The 24,529-nt window shown below is 43.8% G+C and overlaps 1 protein-coding gene across 6 annotated transcripts in view; it reads right to left on the minus strand.

Moving 5' to 3' along the window:
• Positions 1 to 24,529, minus strand: part of LOC144823148 (UDP-glucuronosyltransferase 1A9-like) — a 545,217-nt gene that overhangs the window by 168,385 nt on the left and 352,303 nt on the right. Inside the window, exon 1 of one of the 6 annotated variants that reach the window (XM_078681387.1) lies at positions 5,398 to 6,349. The exons of the other annotated variants lie outside the window; for them this stretch is intronic. Coding sequence (XP_078537513.1) covers positions 5,398 to 6,258 — 861 coding nt within the window. The 5' untranslated portion in view covers positions 6,259 to 6,349. Of the gene's footprint in view, positions 1 to 5,397; positions 6,350 to 24,529 lie in introns of those variants that run through there. 6 annotated transcript variants of the gene reach the window in all.

Raw genomic sequence — 24,529 nt, forward strand, 5'->3', positions numbered from 1 at the left:
CATTCTTCAATATGTAAAACATATTTAAACTTTACAAAAACACACAGACACTAGATGATGTCATCAGTGATGTCATTTGAGATGTCATCAGTGATGTCATCAGTGATGTCATTTGAGATGTCATCAGTGATGTCATCAGTGATGTCACTGACCATGTCATGAATGATGTAATATGTGACATCATCAGCAGTGGATTGCGGGTGCGCGATATATAGTTAGTGCAACTAACTATATATGGAATTTCATTGGTTTTATGTCAATAAAATGTCCAGCTAACTATATATGGTCTCTAACCTATGGTTTTTTCAGTGAATATATATATATATATATATATATATATATATATATATATTCTATTATAAACTTACATTTTGCATATAGGCACATGATTTGATATACACTGGGATCCCTTGGACCCCATTGATACAAGGGCTAGACTCTGGAGGTGCAATTACAACTTTACGCATAAAGGACCTTAATGACCTGACGCCAACTACTGTAAGAAGAGATGGTTTTTCTTTGGAGTGCGATTTGTAATACATGCTTAAGAGACCCATAATATAGATGAGCATAGCATGGAAGCACAGTTATTTTTCCAGCTATCTTTTCTGGCACTGGTATTCTGCAATGCATATTCAACTCTGAAGGATTTGCAAGCTTCTCAAACGGATTCCTGATGATCCAGAGACAGGCACAAGTTACACACCAGATGTTGGTCAATGTGTGAAAACTTGGCAAGGCAGCATGGGCAAAATCGAAAGGGTGTCTCTCCCATTGAAAGAGGGACATGGCGTGGACGAGCCATCAAGAAAGGGGAAGCCCCCCACCACCGCTTCGGTCGGGTGGAAACGCATTGACGAGCTACCGATGTAGAATATAAATAACCATGATTGAGGGCGACACCGACGTTAAGGTTTATACTAGGAAACAACTATGCCAAGACGGAGCAAAAGAGCACACGTTCCATCCCGATGGCAGAAAATAAAATGGAGTCGAGGACCATGTGCATTGCAAGCGAGAGGAAGAGTCACCATAACTTGTGACTCGAAAGACTTCTTCAAAGAAAAACTTGCACACTTTCGAGTCCAACACTAGATGGCAGACTTAGCTAAGCATGTGTATGTACAACCACACATGCCTCAAACTGTTCTTACCAATTGTAAGGCTGTATCAACAGCAACATCCAAACAGAAGCTGCATCTGTCCTGAGCTGTGTTCTTGTGTGCAGCCTCGTCCAGTGTGCTTTGTTGAGGATCTTAATCATTCTGCCTGCTTTTCTGAGCTTATTGATACCCAACTATTTGAGATAATTGGAGAGGTAAACGTCTGATAGGTATGCTGCTTCAAACGTCACAATAAGATTTCAGAGATGTAAGGATTCAAAGATGCGGGCGGTCAGTCTGTAATTCAACCATTGAACATCCACTCCTCCTTGCTAAAGGAGGTGAGAGGGGAAGGGAAGAGAGGTCACTGACCCTTTATAGAATTGAAATACCCTTCCGTCACACTACTCTAGCTAAGCTACGGTCTTCAGTATATTATTTTACAGCCAGGGCAGAAAGACAGATTAGCATCCGCATAAAACAGCATCAAGCCTGGCTGTTCCAGACTCCCTCTATGCCACTGCCTTCTCAGAAATGCAAGAATTATGTGGTGGTCTTCCCCTGCGGCAAGAATTGGATGTCTCAGCAGCCGATTGTGGGCTTGAGGAGTCTCAAGGAATCAGACAGGCAGTCTCGCACCTGGTGAATGAGAGAAGAATTGTCTGGTCAACCATCTGTGGAAGCAGTCAGATACAACCCAGGGCAGAGCTGACGTTACTTTAGGGGGGGGGGGTCGTTCTTCCTTTATAACTGGAATCCCCCTACTCCAGTGCAGACAAAAATACACATAATATGACGTTTCCTGCCACTCCTTCAACCCCATGCCACTTACCTCAAACACTACAGGGCGACAAGCGATACATTTTCTGGAAGAGTAATTGTCAAGTTGCTACTGGCCACTGAAAATCTTTTGACACAGTTGCATTTTGAGAATAATTGGTCAATATTAGTGCACAAGTTATGGACTTTTCCCTCCAGACTGACAAACATGCCACCATTTAGAGACAAAAGAGGGAGTTTTTTTTTTTTAAGTGATTGGGAGAACTTATTTTCTATTTTGATATGTATTAAAGGGGAGCAATTTCAGGTGGGAGGGGACCTAAATTAAAGCCTTTTTTGCTTAACATGTGTGAATTTCCCGCATGAATCAGGTCTGTTGGCATGTATAGACTGTGTACATTTATGGGGCATAGGTTGATCACCTCTCTCTCAGTACTGGACAACTGGGTGACCACAAAGTGCATTCTGGGTGTTGAGGTCCTGTTTTCCTTCCATGTCAGTAGTTAGACAAATGCTTGAAATCAATGATTTGTAGGTGGTCAATACTGGAAACCATGTCCGTAATGACGAGCAGCGCAGTGGTTACCACAATGAAGAATGGATGCAGGAGTCACAAGCATCCTTCCCCTTTTATTTCTAATAAAACCTGGTTTTATAAAGTCAGCTTTCCCCTTGCATGTAACTCGAATGTGTCCTTTTCCTCTCAGACCTACTCTCATCTCCTAAAAACGCACAAAAAAACTGCCTAGTCACAGAATCAACTCTTTCTAAAATGGCTGGTTAATGATCACCTCAAATTGTCCTCACAAACATAACTCTTATTTCTCCCATGCTCTCCCACCTGTCTACCCTTTCACCTCAGTGCACCTCAGTTCACCTTGTACCCCTTCCTCACAGTCGACCACGCAGAGAGGAATCCACGCTTCCCCATGGCCGACTACTAGTTATTAGCCAAAATTGTGACTCGGCTCCCATCTGATAACAAGCATTGGCAATGCAATAGGTCTCGCATTTGCAAGAGTTTAAGCTATTGGCATTGTAAATGACAATGCCTTTTAATTATGTGCTTTTAAAAACAACACACATATAAAAGGCATTGTTATTTATAATGACAATAGCTGAAAATCTTGAAATTGCAAGTCCACTTTAATGGTGGCCGCGCCCCTTTCTTTAGATGGTGCTCACCGTATTAAGGTTCAGTGAGCAGGGTCTAAAGAAAGTGGCGCGGCCAACATTAAAGTGAAAGCATGGTATAGGACACTTTCACGCAAAAAGAAAAAAGAAAGAAAGGTTCTGTAGCACGGACGCTAAAGTGAAAGCGGACTGCGCTGTAGATGAAATAAAGTAGTGTGGCCGCTAAAGTGAAAGCGGACTGTGCTGTATATTGAACAACTAAATAAGCGCAACTGCTAAAGTGAAAGTGGACCGAGCTGTAAATTAAATAAATGCATTAATAAAAGCGGGCAGCGTGCTGCGTTGTAGAAAAGCACTTCGTGGGTGGAATAGTGTTCGATCATTAAAGAAAATTGTTCGGCACAGCTTTAATAAAGCAGACTGTGTAACAAAACAAGTAAAAAGTCCAGTCCTTCAGGGAGGTTACGAATGCAGACAAGGCGGTACCAAGGAGGGACTACTAAGCCTACTTATCAATCAAAAGCAACGATTTTGAAAGGACAGTAAAAGGAGCTAATTGAAAAGAAGGGCAGAGCTTCAATTCCATACCTAAATACAGAATGCCTTGCAGAGCCAATTTGGCAACTAATGCATGTCTGTGTTGTAACTATTTACGTCTGGCACATTAAATATGGTGCCTGCATTCTGTCGAGTCAGTAATACAGATATCAGAAAGGCAGTATTTCTCATGACAATATTGTAACAGTATATGGCACTATAATTCCGTGCCAACCTATCTTAAGTGTATCACGACACTTAACCTCCGTGCACTGTTGCTGGAGTGATTCTGCTACGAGATTCTGCTTCCCAGAAGATTACAAGAATATATGTTTTGATTTAGAGATGTTACAATTGTAAAAATTATATTTTGATTTAGTTAAACTGTGAACATATGATTGCTTGTGTCAATTGAAAATATATATTTGAGGACTACTTGGATATTTTGTTTATTTTGTGATACAGTATATAAATTAAATGTAGTTCTCGTAGCAGAATCACTCCAGCAACAGTGCACGGAGGTTAAGTGTCATGATACACTTAAGATAGGTTGATTTTTCATAGGCGCGGTAGGGACATACGTGCCACCTCCGCAGCACGCTTATAAAAACGCCATAAAAACGTAACAAAGTTGAGTTAAACAATTTTTTTGAAGAAAACGGAGTGCTCCTCAAATTTTTAATTCACTATAATTCCGTGCCCATATTCTGTTTCCGTATTTCTTACGAGCAACTTTTGTGCCAAGGTAATTCTAATGGGATTTTCTACAAAACAACTGTCCTGCTGTACATTTTATGTGGAACAGACATTCTAATGGCCGTGCCCAGTTGCAAAGTCATGATGATGGCTATATTTTCCAGATAGTAATTTTGCTGCACCCCCTGTTTTGGATGTGTGTGTTCGAGAAGCACTGCAAATCCAATAAGAACATTACATTGCATATCTTTCATCAAGCAATTGTGCAAGACCCATTCCATACGTAGCACAACTATTCTGAAAAGCATCATTTGTGAGAGTTAATAAGAAGGCTATTTTATCTGCATAGTAATTGTGCTTTGCATTTTCTCTGACACGATAATTATAATGTGCATATTCAATAAACACTGCAATTCGAAAGTGCATATTCAAAGTCAAAATCATTATGTTGGAAATATGTGATAACATAAGAGGATAATGTGTGGCACAATAATTCTCATAGGTGTAATCTGTAACACCATACTGAACATATCCTGGAAGCACAGTTATTCATATGGCCATACTGTCCTGCACTAGAATCCTGTTGTGCATATTCTACTAGGATTTGAGATGGACATATATGCAGGAATTCTGATGAGTATATTTCGTGGCAGTGTAATTATCATGATAAAAATCCTAAAGGTTGAGTAATACTTATAATCCCTTCGCATATTATTGTGTGGCACAAACGTCCTGATGCCCATTCACTGTGGGAGAATCGTTCTAAATGGATTTTTAGAAGCACATCAGATGGACTTGTACTAAAGTAAGTGTACAAGTGATGATTTGGGCGTGGGGCGGGGAGGACTGCCTGTGGGGGCAACTGGTCGTGCTGAGCTAGTGTCTACTACGGAGGGCACCTGGGGCACAGACCATGTGGACAGTGGTGTGAAAGGTTATTGGGGACATTGAGACTGAGTTGGGTGCTGCCACAATATTACTGATGTTAACCAATGCTGTAAACTCATTACTTAAAACAATGTATACAGTTTTAATCCTCCACTTTACCGAAGCCTTTTATTTCATCTTTCCTCTTCTCTTCCTAGCATCTCCCTGCTATTCACTCTAATTAGATCTTTCTGTTCTCATAGAAAAATAAATCACACACCTGAGGCAGACTCTTCTTACTCTCAGCACAGTTGATTCCTCCAATGAAGACCATGTTGGGCATCACCGGGCGAGGGAACTCAACGACAAAGTCATAACGCAGCAGCCAGACTGATGCCCCACTGAAGAGCTCCAGGGCGGTCACCTCTCTCTGGAGGAACTGCGAAGCCAGGCGCTCGAACGGAGAATAAATAAAGTGGCAGAGCCACATTTCAGGTAGGGTGATCAGCATGTTCTTCACCCGCTGAGAAAAGAGCATCTTGTCTGTGTAGCCGGTAAAACTCCTGGGGATGTAGGATGTTGGACTTGGGCACAGAGCAGCCTCATCATTAAGAGCACATGGTATTGCCCGCATGAAGAAGACTGATGGTATGGACAGGTATTCCGCCACTATCTGCCCGCATGGCATCGCAGGATCAACTAACAGAGCATTAAAGTGACTCTCCTTCAGGTACTGCATCAGCTCTCGGTCATACAGAAAGCGTTGACATGTGGAGACCATCATCTCGGTGAGGTTCGATATCCGGTGATATAAAGTGAAGAGGTTTTCTGGAAAGGACAACTCAGTAAAAACAAATGTACCCATTGATTTAATCATTGATTCAAAGTATTCCTTGGTGAAAGACACACGGTAGGTCTTAACTATGTAGTCCTGGGATGACGTTCCAATGTGTACGTTGATCTCTGGCACTGCCAAAACTATCTCGTGGCCTCTTTGCCTGAGCTCCTCTACCACTGGGAGCATGCTGAGCCAGTGACTTCCATCCAGGGGAACCACCAGCAGCTTCCCGCTTTCACCGAGACTAAAGAGGGTCAAAAGAAGGAACCCAGACACCGGCCAGGAGACGAATATAGAAGGCATCTTAATCACCGCCGAGCTTCAGAGCGTCTGCTAAAGAGAGGCAGTGATATCCTGCCTGATCCACTCCTCACAATCTTATCTCTGGACTTTCAACCTTTGACTTCGGTAAACAGTTATACCCTCTTCTCCAGTGGGTCTGATGCCAAACCCTGAAGTATTATCGGAGGTCCTCACGGTCAACCGAGGCATGACTTCAAAATCAATAACTCTTTAGTGTCCTATGAAATGCACCTATTGATATGACCTGAGAACCCTTTCCCTTTTTTTTTTTTAAACGGTCTACATTCTTTTTGCTTCCAAAAAGCATCAAATAGTACACTGAATTGTGCAATAGGTCAACAGGGCAGTAAAGTTGGTAAGTACACAAGTTCATGGTTCAACTTTTGAAAACCCGCTCCCACCCCACCTCTCCCTTACAGTCGCATGGTAGAACCTAGTCCCTGTCAAACTTTGCACACAAGCCTCTTTGGAAGGGGAAGATACAGACTATATGTTGTGTGTCCGATTCCAAGTATCGCCTGAGTCTCCCAAATTAGACCATAATGATCCCTCCAACTTCATGATACCTTCTACAACTTTCTATAAGAACCTCGTCCCTCCTGACCACTATCTCCGCTTCCCTACATATATGAATTCCCACTAACCACATTTGTTTAGTTGTAGCTCCCTAGTTTCCCCACATTCTCACCATATCTCATTTCGCCAGCACAAATTATTGCATTGGACATCATTTTTGCTCTTGGTCTATCAACATTGCATGAGATGCCTAGTATAAACAAATGGCGTCTATTATGCGAGTGAACCTCCATACTGCCATTAGTTCTGTGATGATCTCAGCCTTATATTGCGGTTTTATAGGTCATTCCCAGATCGCATGGAAGAAGGTCTCATCAACGGCATTGGATTTTTTGCATGTGGGAGACTGCGTCCTACCCATTTTATATATCTCAGTTCTATTGTAGTACACGCTATGTAGCACTATTAGTTGAATCAACCTCTATCTTGCCCTTATGCAAACTTCTTGTGGATGTATCAAGGCTGCCTCCCAATCAACATCCTCCAACGGCCCTATAGCGGTTTCCCATGTAGGCCTCAGTTTTAGAAGGTTAGCTGGCTTATTATTTAAGAGGGTACAATATATGCAAGAAACTGCTTGCTGTTTTATTCTTCCAACAGCACTATGGGCCAGATGTAAAATGCAATAAGGCATTATAGTATGTATATAATGTTACTAAAGCGTAATTTGGGATTGCACATACATACCGATTCAGTATTTGGAAGAGGCATGTTTAGAGCATCCCTTCGAAATAACAAATTGGAATGGTATGTGTAAATGTTCTGCAACCGTTTTCTGGTTGGAAAACATTTATATTTTACCCCCAATTCCAAGTTGGTGGTAACCCATTCGCAAATGAGAACCCTTCCCCTTTGAGAATGTAGAAAGAAATATTTTTTAATAAGCAGTGGTCCACGGACCACTTCCCATTCTTAGAATACAAAAATGTTAAGTTTAATTTTCTTTTTTTAAATGCATCCCGTTTTCCTTTAAGGAAAACGGGCTGTATTAAAAGATTTTTTTTAAATGATATTGCTTTATTAAAAAAACAACCACAGACATGGTGGCCTGCTACCCCAAGCAGGCCACAATCCTTGTGATGCAAACTACCTCATTCATAAATTAGGTCTATTTGCGACCTGGTAGAAATCGCTATTTGTAAATTTAAAGTTCCATACATTAGGAATACTGAATTCCTAATTGCAATTCAGAGATAATTGTAATTAGGAAATTGGTATTACTAATGTTGATGATACATCTGGCTCTATATTCTCCTGCAGGCTATTGTCTGGTACATTAGTCCAGTCTGCCAATTCTGCCACTAATGAGTGCTTGAGTTGTAACAGTTTACAATTTTGGATAGGACCGAAGTCGTATTCCTTCTCCAATTTTTCAAATGACTTCTGCTCCACCCCCCCCCCCCCCCACTACATCTCCCAGTTTAGAGATACCTACAAGGTCCCACTTAATAAACCCCATCTGGTTTTGCATCTCTGGTAGCGTGTTTTCTTTCCAGAGGTTTTTTTCCAGTGAATCTCCCATCATCCATTATATTTTGTGGCCCTAGCCAATGCCGTCAGAGTGGGTTCCAGAAATCCTCTCCTAAATGGTTTCCGTGAGTTTCCGTGACAATTAATGTAGTATGTATGTATGTATGTGTGTGTTACCATTGGGATCCTCTCCTTTCTTGATACAGGTTCATCCCAAGAAGTGTACCCCCATGCCTTAATGAGCCTGAGGTGAGAAGCCTAGTAATATGCTCTTACATCTGGGAGAGTATTGAACCCTTATGCACAGACCTTGTTAGTATTTGCATGTCAACCTGGGCGTTCCATGGTCCCACAAAAGTGTACGCAGTGTTTTGTCAACTCTTTCAAAGAATGACTGAGGGGCCACGCATGGCGTATTCTGTAGGATGTATAAGAATTTTTGCACCGTGATCATTTTAAAGACTAAGGGCCAGATGTTGGTCACCCAATACTGGTCGGTAACGGCCGAAATCACCGAATTTCGGCCGTAACCGACCGTTATTGGTAATTTGTAATGTAGGAGCCCAAAAAATACCGATTCGGTAAATAAGAATCGATAAATACCGAATCGGATGTTACAGTTTCAGTATTTACCGATTCGGTATTTACCGAATCGGTAGATGATATGTAGCAAGCACATCTAAGAGTGCTCATGTGCATTAAGGATTCGGTATTTACCACCAACTAATAGTTGGTGGTAAATATCGAAAACCTTAAAAAAAAGCAATTTTGTGCTTTTTTCATCTGTGCCATGTGGCAGACATACATGCCCTTAGGGCATGTGCCACATGTGCACCCATGCACTATACAGGGGTGCAACAGTGTGTCAATGTGACACCCTGCCACCCTTGTAAGTCTACCCCCTATTACCGATTCGGTATTTACCGAATCGGTAATTCTCATTCATGGCCCATAGGAATGAATGGGGAATACCGAGTCGGTAAATACCGAATCGGTATTCACTGAATTTGACTGATTCTGTAAAATTTACCGAATCATTAGCTACATATTATTTACAGATTCTAAAATACCGAATCGGTAAAATTCGGTATTTTAGAATCGGTAAATGATATTTACCTACATCTGGCCCTAAGTCCCCATTATTGAGGTAAGCGTTTCCACAACTATTTGAAACTCCCGGAGCACCACCTCTAGATTCCTTTCCAGAAAAACTGTCCTGTTCTGTGTGATCCCAATTCACAGATTTCTGAAGCCACCCCTCAACACCTCCATGTCATGGGCCACATCTCTCACCCTCTCTCAATTTTTCCAATCCATATAAGACCAATTGATCCCATTTAATCTTACATTGATTATGCCTCTCACTCAAATCTTTCAAACGACGACTAACATGACCAGGGTTCCAAGAGATATAGCAAGACATAATCTGCATATAACTATATTTTTTCTGTTTCGCCCATGACCTTCAGAAATCCCATAATGTTGACTCGTACTCTAATCCACCACGCCTGAGGTTCCATACAGAGGTCAAACAACATGGATGACAATGGGCAACCCCTCTGGTGCTACGCTGAAGCTTGGGTATTTCAGAATATACCAGTTAACATTTAAAGGCGGTGCCTGGCTCAGCAGGACCACCCACCCACAAAAACTTGATACAAATCGAAATCTCTTCAAACCCTAGAAAACGTACGTCCAATTGAGGGAATTAAATGCCTTTTCAGCAGCTAGTTTTACAAAAGTGAATAGGTCTTGTATACCCTTCAATTTGTCAACCCAATTATGGAGCCTTCAGATATTAAGCCATTCTCGAAGATTGAAGGGGTAATGGGTCTAGGTTTTTGTGCACACCTGCTTATAAATGAGGATATTGATTAAGCTACTTGTTCTCAGTAATAGGAAACCCCTTCCCTATTTATTTAGTAACTGAGAAGTGTGCCAGGACAAATAAGAATATTCGGAATCTAATTAGGAATGACATCCTTTTATTGAATCCAGTATTAGTTCAGCCATTGAGAACCAGAATTCAAGAATACTACAGGAACATAAAATATACCAGAGGTCATCCCCTCACGGATCATTTTCACGAGACACACCCAGACAGAAAAACGTTCACTTTCTATGGCACTGAAGCAATACACAAAGACAGACAAGGAGACAATCAAGAACTCAAGCTACGCAGAAGAGAGAGTGAGCTAATTCTTCAATACAACACCATCAGAAATAGACTTGACAAAGATGCGGAAATGCAATATTGGCTTGGTAATGAATGAGGACATCAGCACCAGACCCAATTTTTTGGCTTCTTTTACTCACTTTCTTACCCTTCTCCCCCTTTTTCAAACATGAACATCACCCTGAAGACCTAAAGGAGCAGCAGGCACCTTTGCACGTATTTTGTTTAACTGCGCTTTTGCTTTTAACTGTTTGAATTTTAATATATGCAAAATCGTATCTTTTAAAATTAACACTCTATGATTGTACTATTGATTGTTCACTATTGGGGGGCATTCTTCCTCACCGATTTCGAAGTTGCTGGGTCACAATTGCAGAGAGTAGGCACAGGCACCTCTCCGGTCCACCACGGTCTCTGCACATGACCGCTTGAGTGGAGAGAGATAGCCTGAAACTAGAGGGACACTGACGGGCGCCATATTAGGCAGTTAGCGCTCTAATGCCCCGACCCCATTTCACACATAAAATTGCGGTGTTTGTGGCCGTTTATCGGGCGCGCCTAAGGCAAGCCTATCTGCACCCGTCCGCGCTTGGACGCTGCCAGCTGGCAGGAAACTCTATCTTTTTCCTTCCGCTATTATAAATGTCGCCCCGAATATTTTCCAGAGAGGATCTACTGGAGATACAGGCCAACATCTCCAGCGCAAAGTGCGAGGGTAGGCTCTGTTTGGAGAAGGGAGACGACATTAGATGCTGTCCCCAGTGTAACTGGGTGACAGCAGATCTTCATAGAAATGTAAGCCCCATGAACAGCTCCTGTACAGCAGATCAAACTATCAGGAACTTGATCCCTAGGGAAGGACCAATAAAGAGAAGGGCCAAGACGCTATATTTCAAGGGCTGTATATTAATGCAAGGTCCATAGCTAAGCATACATCAGAAGTCTGGGATTTCCTAGATGACCGGAAACCAGACATCTGTTTCTTTACAGAAACATGGCTACATACATACTCAACTCCCTCTATAGCTATTGCATTCCCAGCGGAATATGCAATAGCAAGACTGGATAGAACAGGCAAGAGGGGAGGAGGGTTGTCCATAGCCACTCGACCAGCTTTGAATATAATAATATTGAATACCATCCAATCCCCCAGTATGGAGCTGATGATATTTTCCATAGAGCCCGTTCAAAGCTAGCTACAAGGTAATGGGGGCGGTAGTGTATCATCCTCCAGGGGAAAATAAGAAGGTCTTTTGCGCTTCACTACTGGAATCTCTTGCCCCGTATGGGCTGCAAACAGAACACTTCTTTCTTTTAGGGGATTTTAATTTTAATTTTGATTTGGCCACGCATATGGACACGTTAAACCTACTAGCAGCAATGGAAATGCTAGATCTCCTTCCTAGAGTATGTAATCCGACACACACAGCTTGTCATGTATTAAATTATGCATGTTAGTAAAGATGTTATCTAACAACTGAATTACCAGAAGCAGTAAGTTGGTCTGACCACTTGGCATTGAGTTTTTCCTTTACCGCCCCTAAACAGCCAGGTCAGCCTCTAGCACGGAAAGGTATGCGCAGACAATGGAGGAAAATAACCCCACAAACTTTTTGTACTGTATTTTCTCCTCCGTCGTACCCACGCAGGAATTCTGTGATGAGCTTGCTGTGAATTTTAAAAACAAAATAGACAGAATTTAGGACTCCTTCGATCAGGAATCGGAGATTAGGGAAAAAAGCCCCAGCCCAAATAATCCTCTCTCACCTAGATTAGAGATCTTTAGTATCATCACCAAGGAGCAAGTTCTACCCCTATTGAGACAGATTAAGTCAGGTCACTATCAACTTCCTCCTTTCCATCAAAATGGAAGAAGGCCTTCATAAAACCCTTGCCTAAGAAACCATCAGTTGACTGTGCCGCTTTGCAGAATTATAGACCCATCTCCCTTCTGCCGGGCTGCTCAAAGATAATTGAGAAGTTAGTTAATCAGCAACTATCAGAATATTTGGAACATCATAATCTGTTAGATCCCTCTCAATCTGGCTTTCGTGCAGGATGTAGTACGGAGTCAGCCCTGACAGAGGTAACCGAATCGGTCAGGCTACTGTTAGATGAGGGAACTCCTACAATGATAGTTCTTCTAGATCTGTCGGCAGCTTTCGACACCATCTCTCACAGAATCCTACGGGATAGGCTGCGAGAGATTGGTGTCGAAGGTACGGCATTAGAATGGTTACAGAGCTTTCTATCCGACAGATCGCAATGTGTACAACTAAACTCTTTTACATCTCAGACTACAATGCTAGACAAGGGCGTGCCGCAGGGCTCTATTCTAAGCCCTACCCTGTTCAATATCTATGTGGCATCCCTGGCCACGGTGATAAAATCTTGCGGGTTCCAGACTATTTCCTATGCGGACGACACCCAGGTGATAGGCCCATTAGGACCCCGACGTGACCAGAGAGAAATTTAAAACCTGTATGACAAAGATAGCCACTTGGATGAGAAAGAACTTCCTGCAGCTTAAATCCAACTAAACTGAGATCTTATTGTTTGGGAAAGCGGAGGTTATATGGACGGAGGAGTGGTGGCCAGGTGAGTTAAGAGAAGCACCCATTCCGAAAAAGTGGGCTAAAAATCTCGGCATTGTTATTGATAACAATCTCTCCATGGAGTAGCATGTTAAGACTCTGTCAGGCAAGTGCTTTGGATTACTGCGGTTGCTGAAAAGGATCTTTCCGTGGATCCCTCTTACCACCAGAAGGGCCCTGTCACAGGCGCTCCTAGTCAGTAGACTAGATTAGGGAAATGCACTACTGATAGGGATGAGGGAAGATCTGTTTTCAAGGTTACAAGTCATTCAAAATACAGCAGTATGGTTAGCATTGAATAAGCCAGCTTGAACTCCATCTCTTCACCTACTGAGAGAGTTACATTGGCTGTCGATAAAGAAAATAGCAGTCTTCAAACTTCTTTGCTTAGTATTTAAAGCACTCCATGGACTTGGACCCAGATACCTCACAACAAAAACTAGATGTCCCAGCCCGTCAGCTCAGATCTTGCAGAAAAAATCTCCTTCAAACTTGGAGAATTAAGAAGGCGAAAATGGGAGCCCGCGCTTTCTACTACCTGGCTCCTAAGTATTGGAATTCGCTGCCGGAACACCTGCGGGCCTGCACTACTTTGACTCTTTTTAAAAAGCACCTCAAGACCAGGCTATTTTAGATGCATATGCTGCACATTGGTCTGTTCGCCTCCTATGCGCCGAGAGATCCCCTTGGGGATGATTCGTGCGCCATATAAATATAAATAATAATAATAAAGGTGGATGATTGCATCCATGAGAGACGAAAGGAACTTTTTAGACATATGCTATTTGTATTTCTTGAACTTTGCTTAGTGTAACGGAATTATGCAACAACATGAATATTCCTAAACAGATGAGAAGCTACTGCTAATGACCATGCTTATCTGAATCTAAGAAAATTTGGTAAACACACCTGAAAACACCCCCGAGATTTACCCTTGATGTATTCCATGATAAGAGTTTGAGAGCTATAATTTAACAACTAATAAGAGAGGGGAACCTTATAATCATACACCTGAACAATATCCTGAGTACTGATCATGGTTCACCCGAATTATATTTAACATTCCGAAAACAGATGAGAAGCCCTGGTTATGATAACGTCTCACTGAATCCATGATTCAAGTAAGAAATCATGTAATAATACATCCTAAAACACACCGAGATCTTACTTTAATGCACCCTATGATTTGAATTGCTAACTATCATTTAAACATCACAAGAGAAGGGAATGTTATATAGTAAATATTTTGGCCACAATATGAATTCTATAATTACTCAATCCCGGGTCAAGGGAACTCCCCTAAATCCCACCACCCATTAGTGCTGGTGTTTTGTTTCATGTAACTAATTAGGGGTCAGTACATCTGCCTCCAAGTGCAGCATTTAAAGTTACCACACCTCTTGTATTTGTTTGACTATATACAAGTTATAACATCTGTCTCCAAGTGTAGTAACTGTAGGTTAGAACATCTGCCCCCAAATACAGTTAATCATATTACCACACTTTCAAAGATGGCAACTATTTCACGGATAGTAGCTTTAGCACAACCCTTTAAAAAAAAAAAAAAAAAAAGATTGTTTTTTGCGCAGCCTGAAAATCGGGTTCATTATCTCGACTTCTCCGCCCCATTCCTTCTTCACATCCACCCCCAACCCCTCTGCTGAGGAGCCATACCCCAAATTTATAATTCGGCTGTTCCATGTACACTACTATAAAATGTCGCGTCCTTAATCCACAGGACGCACCATGACCCGTAAGTCTCCATGAAAAAAGGGCGGCCATACTTAGAAGTTTGTCAAAACCCTCAACAGAGAAAGTGGCCTGATTGCAATCTTTCATCAAGAGCATGTGAACAACCACCAGGAGCGGTGATTTTTGCCTGGTGAGCCTTCTTCCCTGCACCAATAATTTGCTTTCTGACTGTCCCCTTCTTACAGCATTCTTAGTATGCACCAGCCATCCAAACTCATAGCTTCAGCACCACCTTTTCAACTTTTAGGACTTGATGCTGGAACAATTGTACACAAGCCAAAGTGAGGGGTGGGGCCTTGACGCTGCAAGGCCATGCTATTCTCAGCATCATATTGGGCATTGAGCCCATAGCTCCTGGACTTGTTAAAATAATTCTCTTGACTGGAACATCAGCTTTGTGGCTCCGTGTGAATAGCGCCCCGGTAATGCCTGTTCTAAGTCCAGGGTGGTACTTAACCCTAAACCAGATAATTTCTCCGCTTCCTCTGTGCATTGCAGAAAAACAATATGTTTACTTCATAAAATATTTCTATAGTAGTTGCTGCTAACATTTGTGAGGTACCAAACCTGGTCATTTGGTCAGGCCAGGGCGCCAATTAGGCACCAGAATTGAAATTTCTTGAGTGGAGATAATGGTACTGGAAGTCCAAGGACCATAGGGACACTATGAAAATATAATTGTGATTGTTTGAAATCAAGATAACTAGACTTTTATTAACTTGGGCTTTTTAACATTAGGCTTATTTCATGAAATAGCCAGGAGTGGGCGGAACTCACAGTTACATAGAAACGCAGCGAGATTTTGCGGAGTTCCGCCAATGTGCGGCAAATATGCATGTTGCGCTGCAATCAAATCAAATAGCACTTATAAAGCGCACAGCTGTCCTGGCGCTGTAGGTACTTTACCCACTGAACATTACATAAGAAGAGAGTTATAAGGCACCATTAAATAACCAGTTCTTTAAGCTGCTCTTAAAAGAGCACACACTTATACCACTTTTTGGTAGCAAGAAGGTGCAAGGGAAGAGAATTCCAACCTGACGCAGCCAGCGCAGAGAAAGAAGAGTCTCCACCAAATTTTCCGTCTAGTTTTGGGCCCTACCACAAGCAGCGCATAAGCAGAGTGCAGAGGATGGTCAGGAAGTTAGTGAGTAAGACGCTTGGTGAGGTAGCTGGGCCCTAGGCCATGGTAAGCTTTGTGGGAAAGCACTTAACCCTTTAACTTCGCTCTCTTCCAAATGGGTAACCAGTAAAGTTCATTCAGATGAGCTTGAATAGGGGTGTGTCAGGGGATATTAAGCGAGAGCTGGGCAGCAGTGTTCTGCGCCAACTAGAGTCTCTTGAGTTGGTACTGAGGAAGACCTCAGTATATTGCATTGTCATAGTCCAACCGAGATGTTATAAGGACATGGATTGCAGTCTTCTGGCAAGAGACTGGAATCGAGAACAGAAATTTCCTCAGGAGACCGAAGCAGGTCCCAACACCACTCTCTGCCTGAGATTTGAAAGACAAGTTATTATTGAACTTCATTCCAAGGTTACGCACCACTGTGGTCAGGGTTGGAGGTGAGGTGGTGAGCTAGGCCATACACCACCATCTCAAAAACCAGCACTTCCGTTTTACTTGTGTTGCACTGGAGGTTACTCTGGTGCATCCACTGGAATGCTGCTGACAGACACACAGCAAATCGATCTTGGGTGACAGAGATGTTACTGCCTCAAGACGGAAGAATCTGTGAGTCGTCAGCATAAGAGACAACCTGCACATCAAATGATTCCACTAGGGTTGCCAAGGGGGACATATATGCATTAAACAAAGTAAGGGCTTAAGCAAAGCCTTGGGGAACGTGAAATTTAATTGGTTTGGGATCCAATGCGAAAGGTGGCATCCATACAGACTAATGAACAAAAGTGAGCAACCCAAAATACCCTTGAGGGCTTGGGTAATTAAGTAGAAAGGTAAAGTGCCTTCAAGGGAGTTTGTTTAAAAAATAGTTGACAATTTAAAATAATTTACAAGGATAAATTAATACTCCTTACTAACAATCAATTCAATAAAGTAATTATTTGATTCGATGTAAAGCCTCAATTAGTCAAAACATATAAACAACATATAAACAACAGACACAAGGTGTATAAAAAATTGAATTTTATGAAAGAGTCGTTTGAAAAAGTAATTTCATATACAGATAAGTGAAAATTCAAAGATATTAGGGCCTGTAGGTACACAGAAATTTATATTTAGGAGACCGAAACGTCGACTTTCATCTTATCCCGGTCTTGTTTCACTCGTTCTGATTTGGGATAGGTGTTCTTTAGGTTCTGTTGTGACACTTATTAATTTATTTTTCTGTGTACCTACAGGCCCTAATATCTTTGAATTTTCACTTATCTGTATATGAAATTACTTTTTCAAACGACTCTTTCATAAAATTCAATTTTTTATACACCTTGTGTCTGTTGTTTATATGTTGTTTATATGTTTTGACCTAATTGAGGCTTTACACCGAATCAAATAATTACTTTATTGAATTGATTGTTAGTAAGGAGTATTAATTTATCCTTGTAAATTATTTTAAATTATCAACTATTTTTTAAACAAACTCCCTTGAAGGCACTTTACCTTTCTACTGTCCATACAGACTGTCATCTGCTGGAAAGGAGAGAACCCCATCAAGTCAGCATGGTCCCACCTATACCTGTCACGGAGACATTGCATCAGGAGAGGATTGGATACCATGTTGAATGCTGCCAAAAGATCCAATAGCATCAAGGTAGCTTTCTTCCCATTGTCTACAGCCAGTCTAATAACATCGGAAACCTCAGCCAGTGTGGATTCAGTGTTGTATCCTGGGTGAAAACCTGCTTGTGGAGGATGCAGCAACTGATTGGTATCAATGTATCAGGATAGATGGGTGTTAACAAGCTTCTCCAGGATCTTTGAGAATGCTGGCAACAAATACATCAACCTATAGTTGGCCAGGACTGCCTTATCCACCATGGACTTTTTTAACAATTGAATCAGCCTAGCCACTTTTCAGTGGCTTGGGACAATGGCCTGGTGCAAAGAATTCTTTAGAAAAAAATTCAAAGTGGGATGAATAAGTGCTGTGTTGGCGGCCAAAATCTGAGGAGGGCCGGGCTCATTGGGGGAGACATACTTGCAGGCTTTAAGAGCGTTCACAGAGTTCTCCATTGAAATGGGAGTACATTTTGTGCAGGAGGGGGGTGGTGGGACGATCTTGATGATGGCTGATCCCCGAATTAAAAGGATTCACTGTTGTTGCTAGTAGAAAGTAAAGCCTGGCCCTCAAATCCAGCAGATGTTCTCATAATATCAGTACTCTGATAATAACCTCTTGTATTATGACTTTACTTATTATAGCATGGTTTGTGTTCTAGCAATGCTCTGATTTTGCCACCTTTTTCATATCTACATACTGGGGTTGGAAGTAGCGAGAAATGGAAATTCTAGAGTTGGAGTACCCTTTTGAGTAAGTGCACACCTTTAAACTTGTATGTTTAACTCTTCTGTAATCTCGTACCTCATTGAGAAACGTTAGAAATTTACTCCTGAATAGGGCAGAAGCAAAACTTTTTCCAGGGTAAGAAAAAGGGTGTTTCAGGAAAGTAAACTTGCAAATGCTCAGCAGATTTTGACATGAGCAAACATGATCATATTTGTTTGCACTAAAATGTAATTCACAATTTCTCTTGGAATACAGTTTCCAGGTCTGGTCTATTTGTGTAAATTAAGGAAATTCACGAATCTGCAAGACAAGGACATTGTGACGTTCTTTAGTAATTTGGCCCCAAATTACATTATAGAAAAAAACATCTCTCTCTCTCTCTCTCCCTCTCCCTCTTCTCCCTCTCCCTCTCCCTCTCTCCCTCTCCTCAAAGTGACAGTTTTATGGTCTTTCACAAGAAGCATATCAGCCCACACCCAAAGTAGTTTCCTTCGGTGCCAGGACTAGTATAGCAATGTGTTCTTTTTGAGACCAAACAACATTTTTTTTAGCCATTGCTTTTGTTACATTGGTGAGGTTCTAGAAGCTATCACAACAAAAAAGTTTTACCTACGCTATGTCAAAAACTCATTAGCAAAAACAAAAGCATTTACAATGCAACGTTTTTGCCTTTGCAAAAATCAGAGCAATTGCCATTGTAAATGACAACATTTTTATTTATGTGTTGGTTTTGAAAACAGATAAATAAATGGCATTGTCATTTACAATGCCAATAGCTTCATCTCTATAGCCGTCCCGGACGGATACAAGATCGCCCACAGAGACCGCACCAACGGAATTGTAGGAGGAATAGGTATCGTCCACAAGTCCACCCTCAAGTTCTCCACCCACTCAGACAACACACTCAGCACAGCCGAACACCTGCACTTCCGGATCCACACTGACCCCTACACCACCCTCAGAGGAACACCCGTCTACAGACCCCCCGGACCCCAGCCACAGTTCAGCTACTCCATCGCTGACCTTGTCAGCACCCACGCTCTCGCCTCCACGGACTACATCCTCCTCGGGGACCTGAACTTCCACCTCGAGAGCAACAACGACGCCAACTCGCCACTCTGATCGACAACCTCGCCAACCTCGGCCTCAGACAACTCGTCACCGCTCCCACCCACGCCGCCGGCCACACGCTTGACCCCATCTTCTCGACAAGCACCCATGTCTCCGACCACACCACCGAACTTCACTGGACGGATCACCACTGCATCCATTTCACCTACAAGAAACCCACCACGCACCACTGCACCCAACAGCTGCCCCACCGCTGCTGGAGCAAAATCACCGAAGACCAGCTGGCCACCACACTCGCCCAGAACCCTCCCAGCGACCCCACCAACCCAGACGCCGCCGCCCGCAACCTCAGACAGTGGATCAACAACTGCGCCAACACCCTCGCCCCGCTCAAGAAACCCTCCAACAGCCGCACCAGCAAGAAAGCCACCTGGTTCACCGAAGAGCTCCAGACCGCCAACCGAGCATGCTGGAAATTGGAGAAGAAATGGCTCTACGAACGAACACCGAACAGCCACGCAGCCCACAAGGACGCCACCCGCAGACATCACCATCTCATCAGATTAGCCAAGAGATCGTCCTTCAAAGCCCACCTGGACAACAACGCACATGACAGCAAAGAGCTCTGCAGCATCGTGAAGGAACTCTTCAACCCCAACGCCAATGCCAATGACATCCCGCCCTCACAAGAACTGTGCAACTCGCTGGCCACCTTCTTCCACCGCAAGATCGCTGACATCCACGACAGCTTCATCACCACCACGACCAACCCGACAACGTCAGACTCCACCCCCCCTACGAACACCACCCACACCAACCGCCTGACCTCCTGGACCAACGTCAGCAACAATGAAACACGCAAGATCATGAACTCCATCCACTCAGGATCACCGTCCGACCCCTGCCCACACCACATATTCAACAAAGCAGACGCAGCCATCACACCCAACTACGGAAAGTAATCAATATCTCCTTTGAGATAGCTACATTCCCGGTAAGCTGGAAGCACGCCAAAATCAACGCCCTTCTCAAGAAGCCATTGTCGGACCCCAAGGACCTCAAGAATTTCCAGCACATCTCCCTGCTCCCGTTCCCGGCGAAGGTGATCGAGAAAATCGTCAACACGCAACTGACCCGCTACCTTGAGGACAACAACATCCTAGACCCATCCCAGTCTGGATTCCGAAGAAACCACAGCACCGAGACAGCCCTCATCGCCGCCACAGCCGACATCAGGATCCAACTAGACAACGGCGAAACATCAGCCCTCATCCTCCTGGACCTGTCAGCCGCTTTGACACGGTCTGCCACCGCACACTAAAGACACGCACCCAGAAAGCCGGAATCCAAGAGAAGGCCCTGGACTGGACCACATCCTTCCTCTCCGGCAGAAATCAGAACGTCCGCCTCCCCCTTCCACTCCGAAGCCACCGACATCATCTGCGGCGTACCCCAGGGATCAACCCTCAGCCCAACGCTGTTCAACGTCTACGTGGCCGCCCTCGCTCATGTCGCCCGCCAGCACGACCTCAACAGCATCTCCTACGCCGACGACACCCAGCTCATCCTCTCCCTCACCAAGGACCAGCTCACCGCCAAAACCAACCTCCACGAGGGAATGAAGGCTGTCGCCGAATGGATGAGAGGCAGCCGACTGAAGCTGAACTCGGCCAAGACGGAGGTCCTCATAGTCGGATCCACCCCCTCTGCCTGGGACGACTCGTGGTGGCCGACCACGTTGGGAAAAGTACCGACACCCACCGACCACGCACATAACCTAGGAATCATCCTCTACTCCTCCCTCTCCATGTCGAAGCAGATCAACGCCGTCTCCTTCTCCGGCTACAACACCCTCCGCATGCTCTGCAGGATCTACAAGTGGATCCCCACCGAAACAAGAAGAACGGTGACACAGGCCCTCGTCAGCAGTAGGTTGGACTACGGCAACGCACTCTACGCAGGAATCCCGGCCAAACACCTGCAACGACTGCAACGCATCCAAAACGCACCCGCCCGACTGATCCTCAACGTCCCTCGCAGCCACATCACCCCCCACCTGAGAGACCTACACTGGCTCCCCGTGAACAAGAGGATCACCTTCAAGCTACTCACCCACGCACACAAAGCACTCCACAACACCGGACCAGCCTACCTCAACAGCAGACTCAGCTTCTACACCCCCACCTGCCCGCTCCGCTCCCCCACCCTCGCCCTGGCCGCTGTCCCCCGCATCCAGCCGTTTGGGGAATGTGCAGAATTAAAGAACAGAGGCCCTCATGTATCATGCCATTTAACGCTCGGTAAGGATCCGATTCATAAATTCAGAGCCTTTCCAACCTCAAAATGGCACGCCGCTTCAGATTAATCTACCAGTGATACTGGAAAGGGGCCCACGGACGGTCTTGGCTGCGGGGTTGGGGGGTGCGGCGGCACTCACCAGAGTCTGTTTCGGTTGGGGCCGCTCCGAGTACATGAGGCCTCAGGTATCGGGATAGAAGACGGGAGTCAATCCCGTGGACGGGGAGCCGTGTCGCAGGGCCAGATACTGGCAGTAAGTCGGTTCCTGAGCCCATTTAATCATAAACAGCCCTCTCCTCAGAGTGCAACGCCCATGGGATAAAAGGGCTCCCTTCCCCACACTCCATGACACAGCCTTTTGTCTTTGAGCCCCGTCCCTTTCAGACTGACTTCCTGCCGGCGTAAAAGCTTTCTTATCTTCTTTATGGGGCCATCTCTTGGCCCCATCAAGAAGATAAGAAAGCTTTTACGCCAGCAGGAAGTCAAGTAAGCCAGTCTGAAAAGGACGGGGCATAGCGAGAGAGGAGAACGTCACTAGGACCTCTTCTCCAATGGCTGGCTACTGTTTAGGAGGCCAGCCAAAGGAGAACAGGGGCGGGGCTTAACCCTCGCTAGTGAAGTACACTCTAAAACATAAAATCTTGCAAGCTCAACTGCGCATGTGCGCAGTACGCCATGCGAGACCTAAAAAGGGTGGCAAAAAGGCGCTATACATATTGTCTTTGCCAGTGTTTATTTATTTCCATGTTTTCCATAATCTTGCCAAAACTGGTTTTCCACTCATTTTTCTTTATTAATATTTTTGGGAAATACTAGCATTTATCAAACACATTTTTCTAAATGATGCCTTAAAAAATTGCACAATTTAGCAAAATGTTTTTCTTTTAGTTGCTATGTTTTAGTGTACATTTTATTTTGAATGCAAAGAATCTACATGCTTGCTTTCAGGTTTCTGCGGATATTTGCATCTAATCAGAGGGCATCTGGGAGCATTGTAGGTAGCCTCAAACTGATAAACATTGCAACTGTGGTTGTACATTTTCATACTTGAACCGCTGCCAGTGGTGCAAACCGAGATCACAGCCTTTCCTTAGAGCGCTCACCCTATTAATAAAGACTTTGCATTAATGAACCATAAGTACAAGTTCGCCACCATGAACTTAATCGAAACAAAACGTACCTTATTTGCCTACAGGACTGTCTCACAAATCCATAATATGGTGTCCAAAGGAAAAAATAAACTTGAAAGCATGATGTCCTTGACCCCAAACAAGTTGTGCTGGGCTTGGGGTAATAGGAATTCCACACTCCTGCAGTAACCCGATCCCTCAAGTTTCTGAACTGGAGGTCGGTGGAACAGTGTGCCAAAACAGTTTACACAATTCAGCAGTCTCACCAAACTTTTTTCCCTCTTCTAGCCCTGCAATATCCTTCTCAATCCCAATAACTGACTAATATATACGCCCGGATAAGGTGGGGAACCCAGGGGGAGATCACGGAAACCTTTCCTGTGGAGAGAGGAGTAAGGCAGGGCTGTGTCCTGGCTCCCACGCTATTCTCCCTCTACATAAACGGTATCGTGGACTTTCTGAAGCAAACTCCGACAGATGCTCCATTACTGGATGGGAAGCGAGTTCCAGTACTCATGTTCGCGGATGACACCTTGCTGGTCTCGCGGACTCCTAGCGGCCTACAAAAGACACTAAACGCTTTTGGAGAATTCTGCCGGATCCGAGGCTTAGAAATAAATACATCTAAAACAAAATTTATGAACCTGAATCCCTCTAAGAAATACAAGGGGAAACTGGTCTACAATGGGGCCTTTTTAGAAGAAGTTGACGCTTTTACCTATCTAGGTATTTCTATGAACGCTTGTATGAATTGGAGATCTCATATGGACCTTGTAATGTTAAAATATAATCAGTTGGCAGGGGCAATAACAAAGAAGCATAAAACTTCATTTTCAAAACCAATACAGCCAACATTGGAAATTTACGGCATGAAAGTGCTGGGTGCATGTCTTTACGGGTCAGAACTTTGGGGCTTCACCAATTTGAAGGCTTTATCAGCGGCAGAAAATAAATTCCTGCGAGGCTTAATCGGAGTCCCACAGAGTACCCCCACCATTCCTCTCCTGTATGATTTGGGGAGGAAAAGGATTGAGGACATGATTAGACTCCGCCCCCTCCTATATTGGAGGCGTATAAAAACTACTCTGGAATTGAGCCACTATGCTGCTGCCTTGTTAGATGTTGATAAATCTGACACTTTTCACAAAGTAGTTTGGTTAAAAGAGGTGAGGAAACTACTTCAAAAATTGCACCTTGAACACTTGTGGTATGAAACCGACCCAGATGTCTTTCCTTCCAAGAATGCATTAAAAAAGCTATACTGGGAAATGATAAATAATGCCGTACTGGTTTCCAGCCAATCCCCTGCCTTGACATCCCAGTTCTTAGAGTTAAAAACACTCCCTATGCTCGAATTGTACTGGGATTTGATCTCCAAGCCTTTAGATAGGAAATTGTTTTTCCAGTTTAGAGTCGGCACCCTACCCCTGAATGCTTTCACTGTTAAATGGTCCCCTGATAACATCAGCACATGCTTTTATTGTAAATCCCATGCAGAAGATCTTTTGCACTTTTTATTCGTATGTCCATTATACGCTGCCCCAAGGAGCAGATGGCTGAAACCTGCATGCAAAAACCTGGGCACAAGGAGTTGTCTCGAGGCTTACAGGGTCCTGAAATCAAACTGTGCCCCTCAACTTGTAATTGCAGTCGCCAAGTTCCTGGGATGGGCTTGGATCATACGCACGCGCACTTTAAAACCCCCATGAACTACATGAACTTCCTTTGGACTGT

This window comes from Lissotriton helveticus, chromosome 3_1 (genome assembly GCF_964261635.1).
Source record: "Lissotriton helveticus chromosome 3_1, aLisHel1.1, whole genome shotgun sequence".
In the NCBI taxonomy this organism is placed as follows: Eukaryota; Metazoa; Chordata; class Amphibia; order Caudata; family Salamandridae; genus Lissotriton; species Lissotriton helveticus.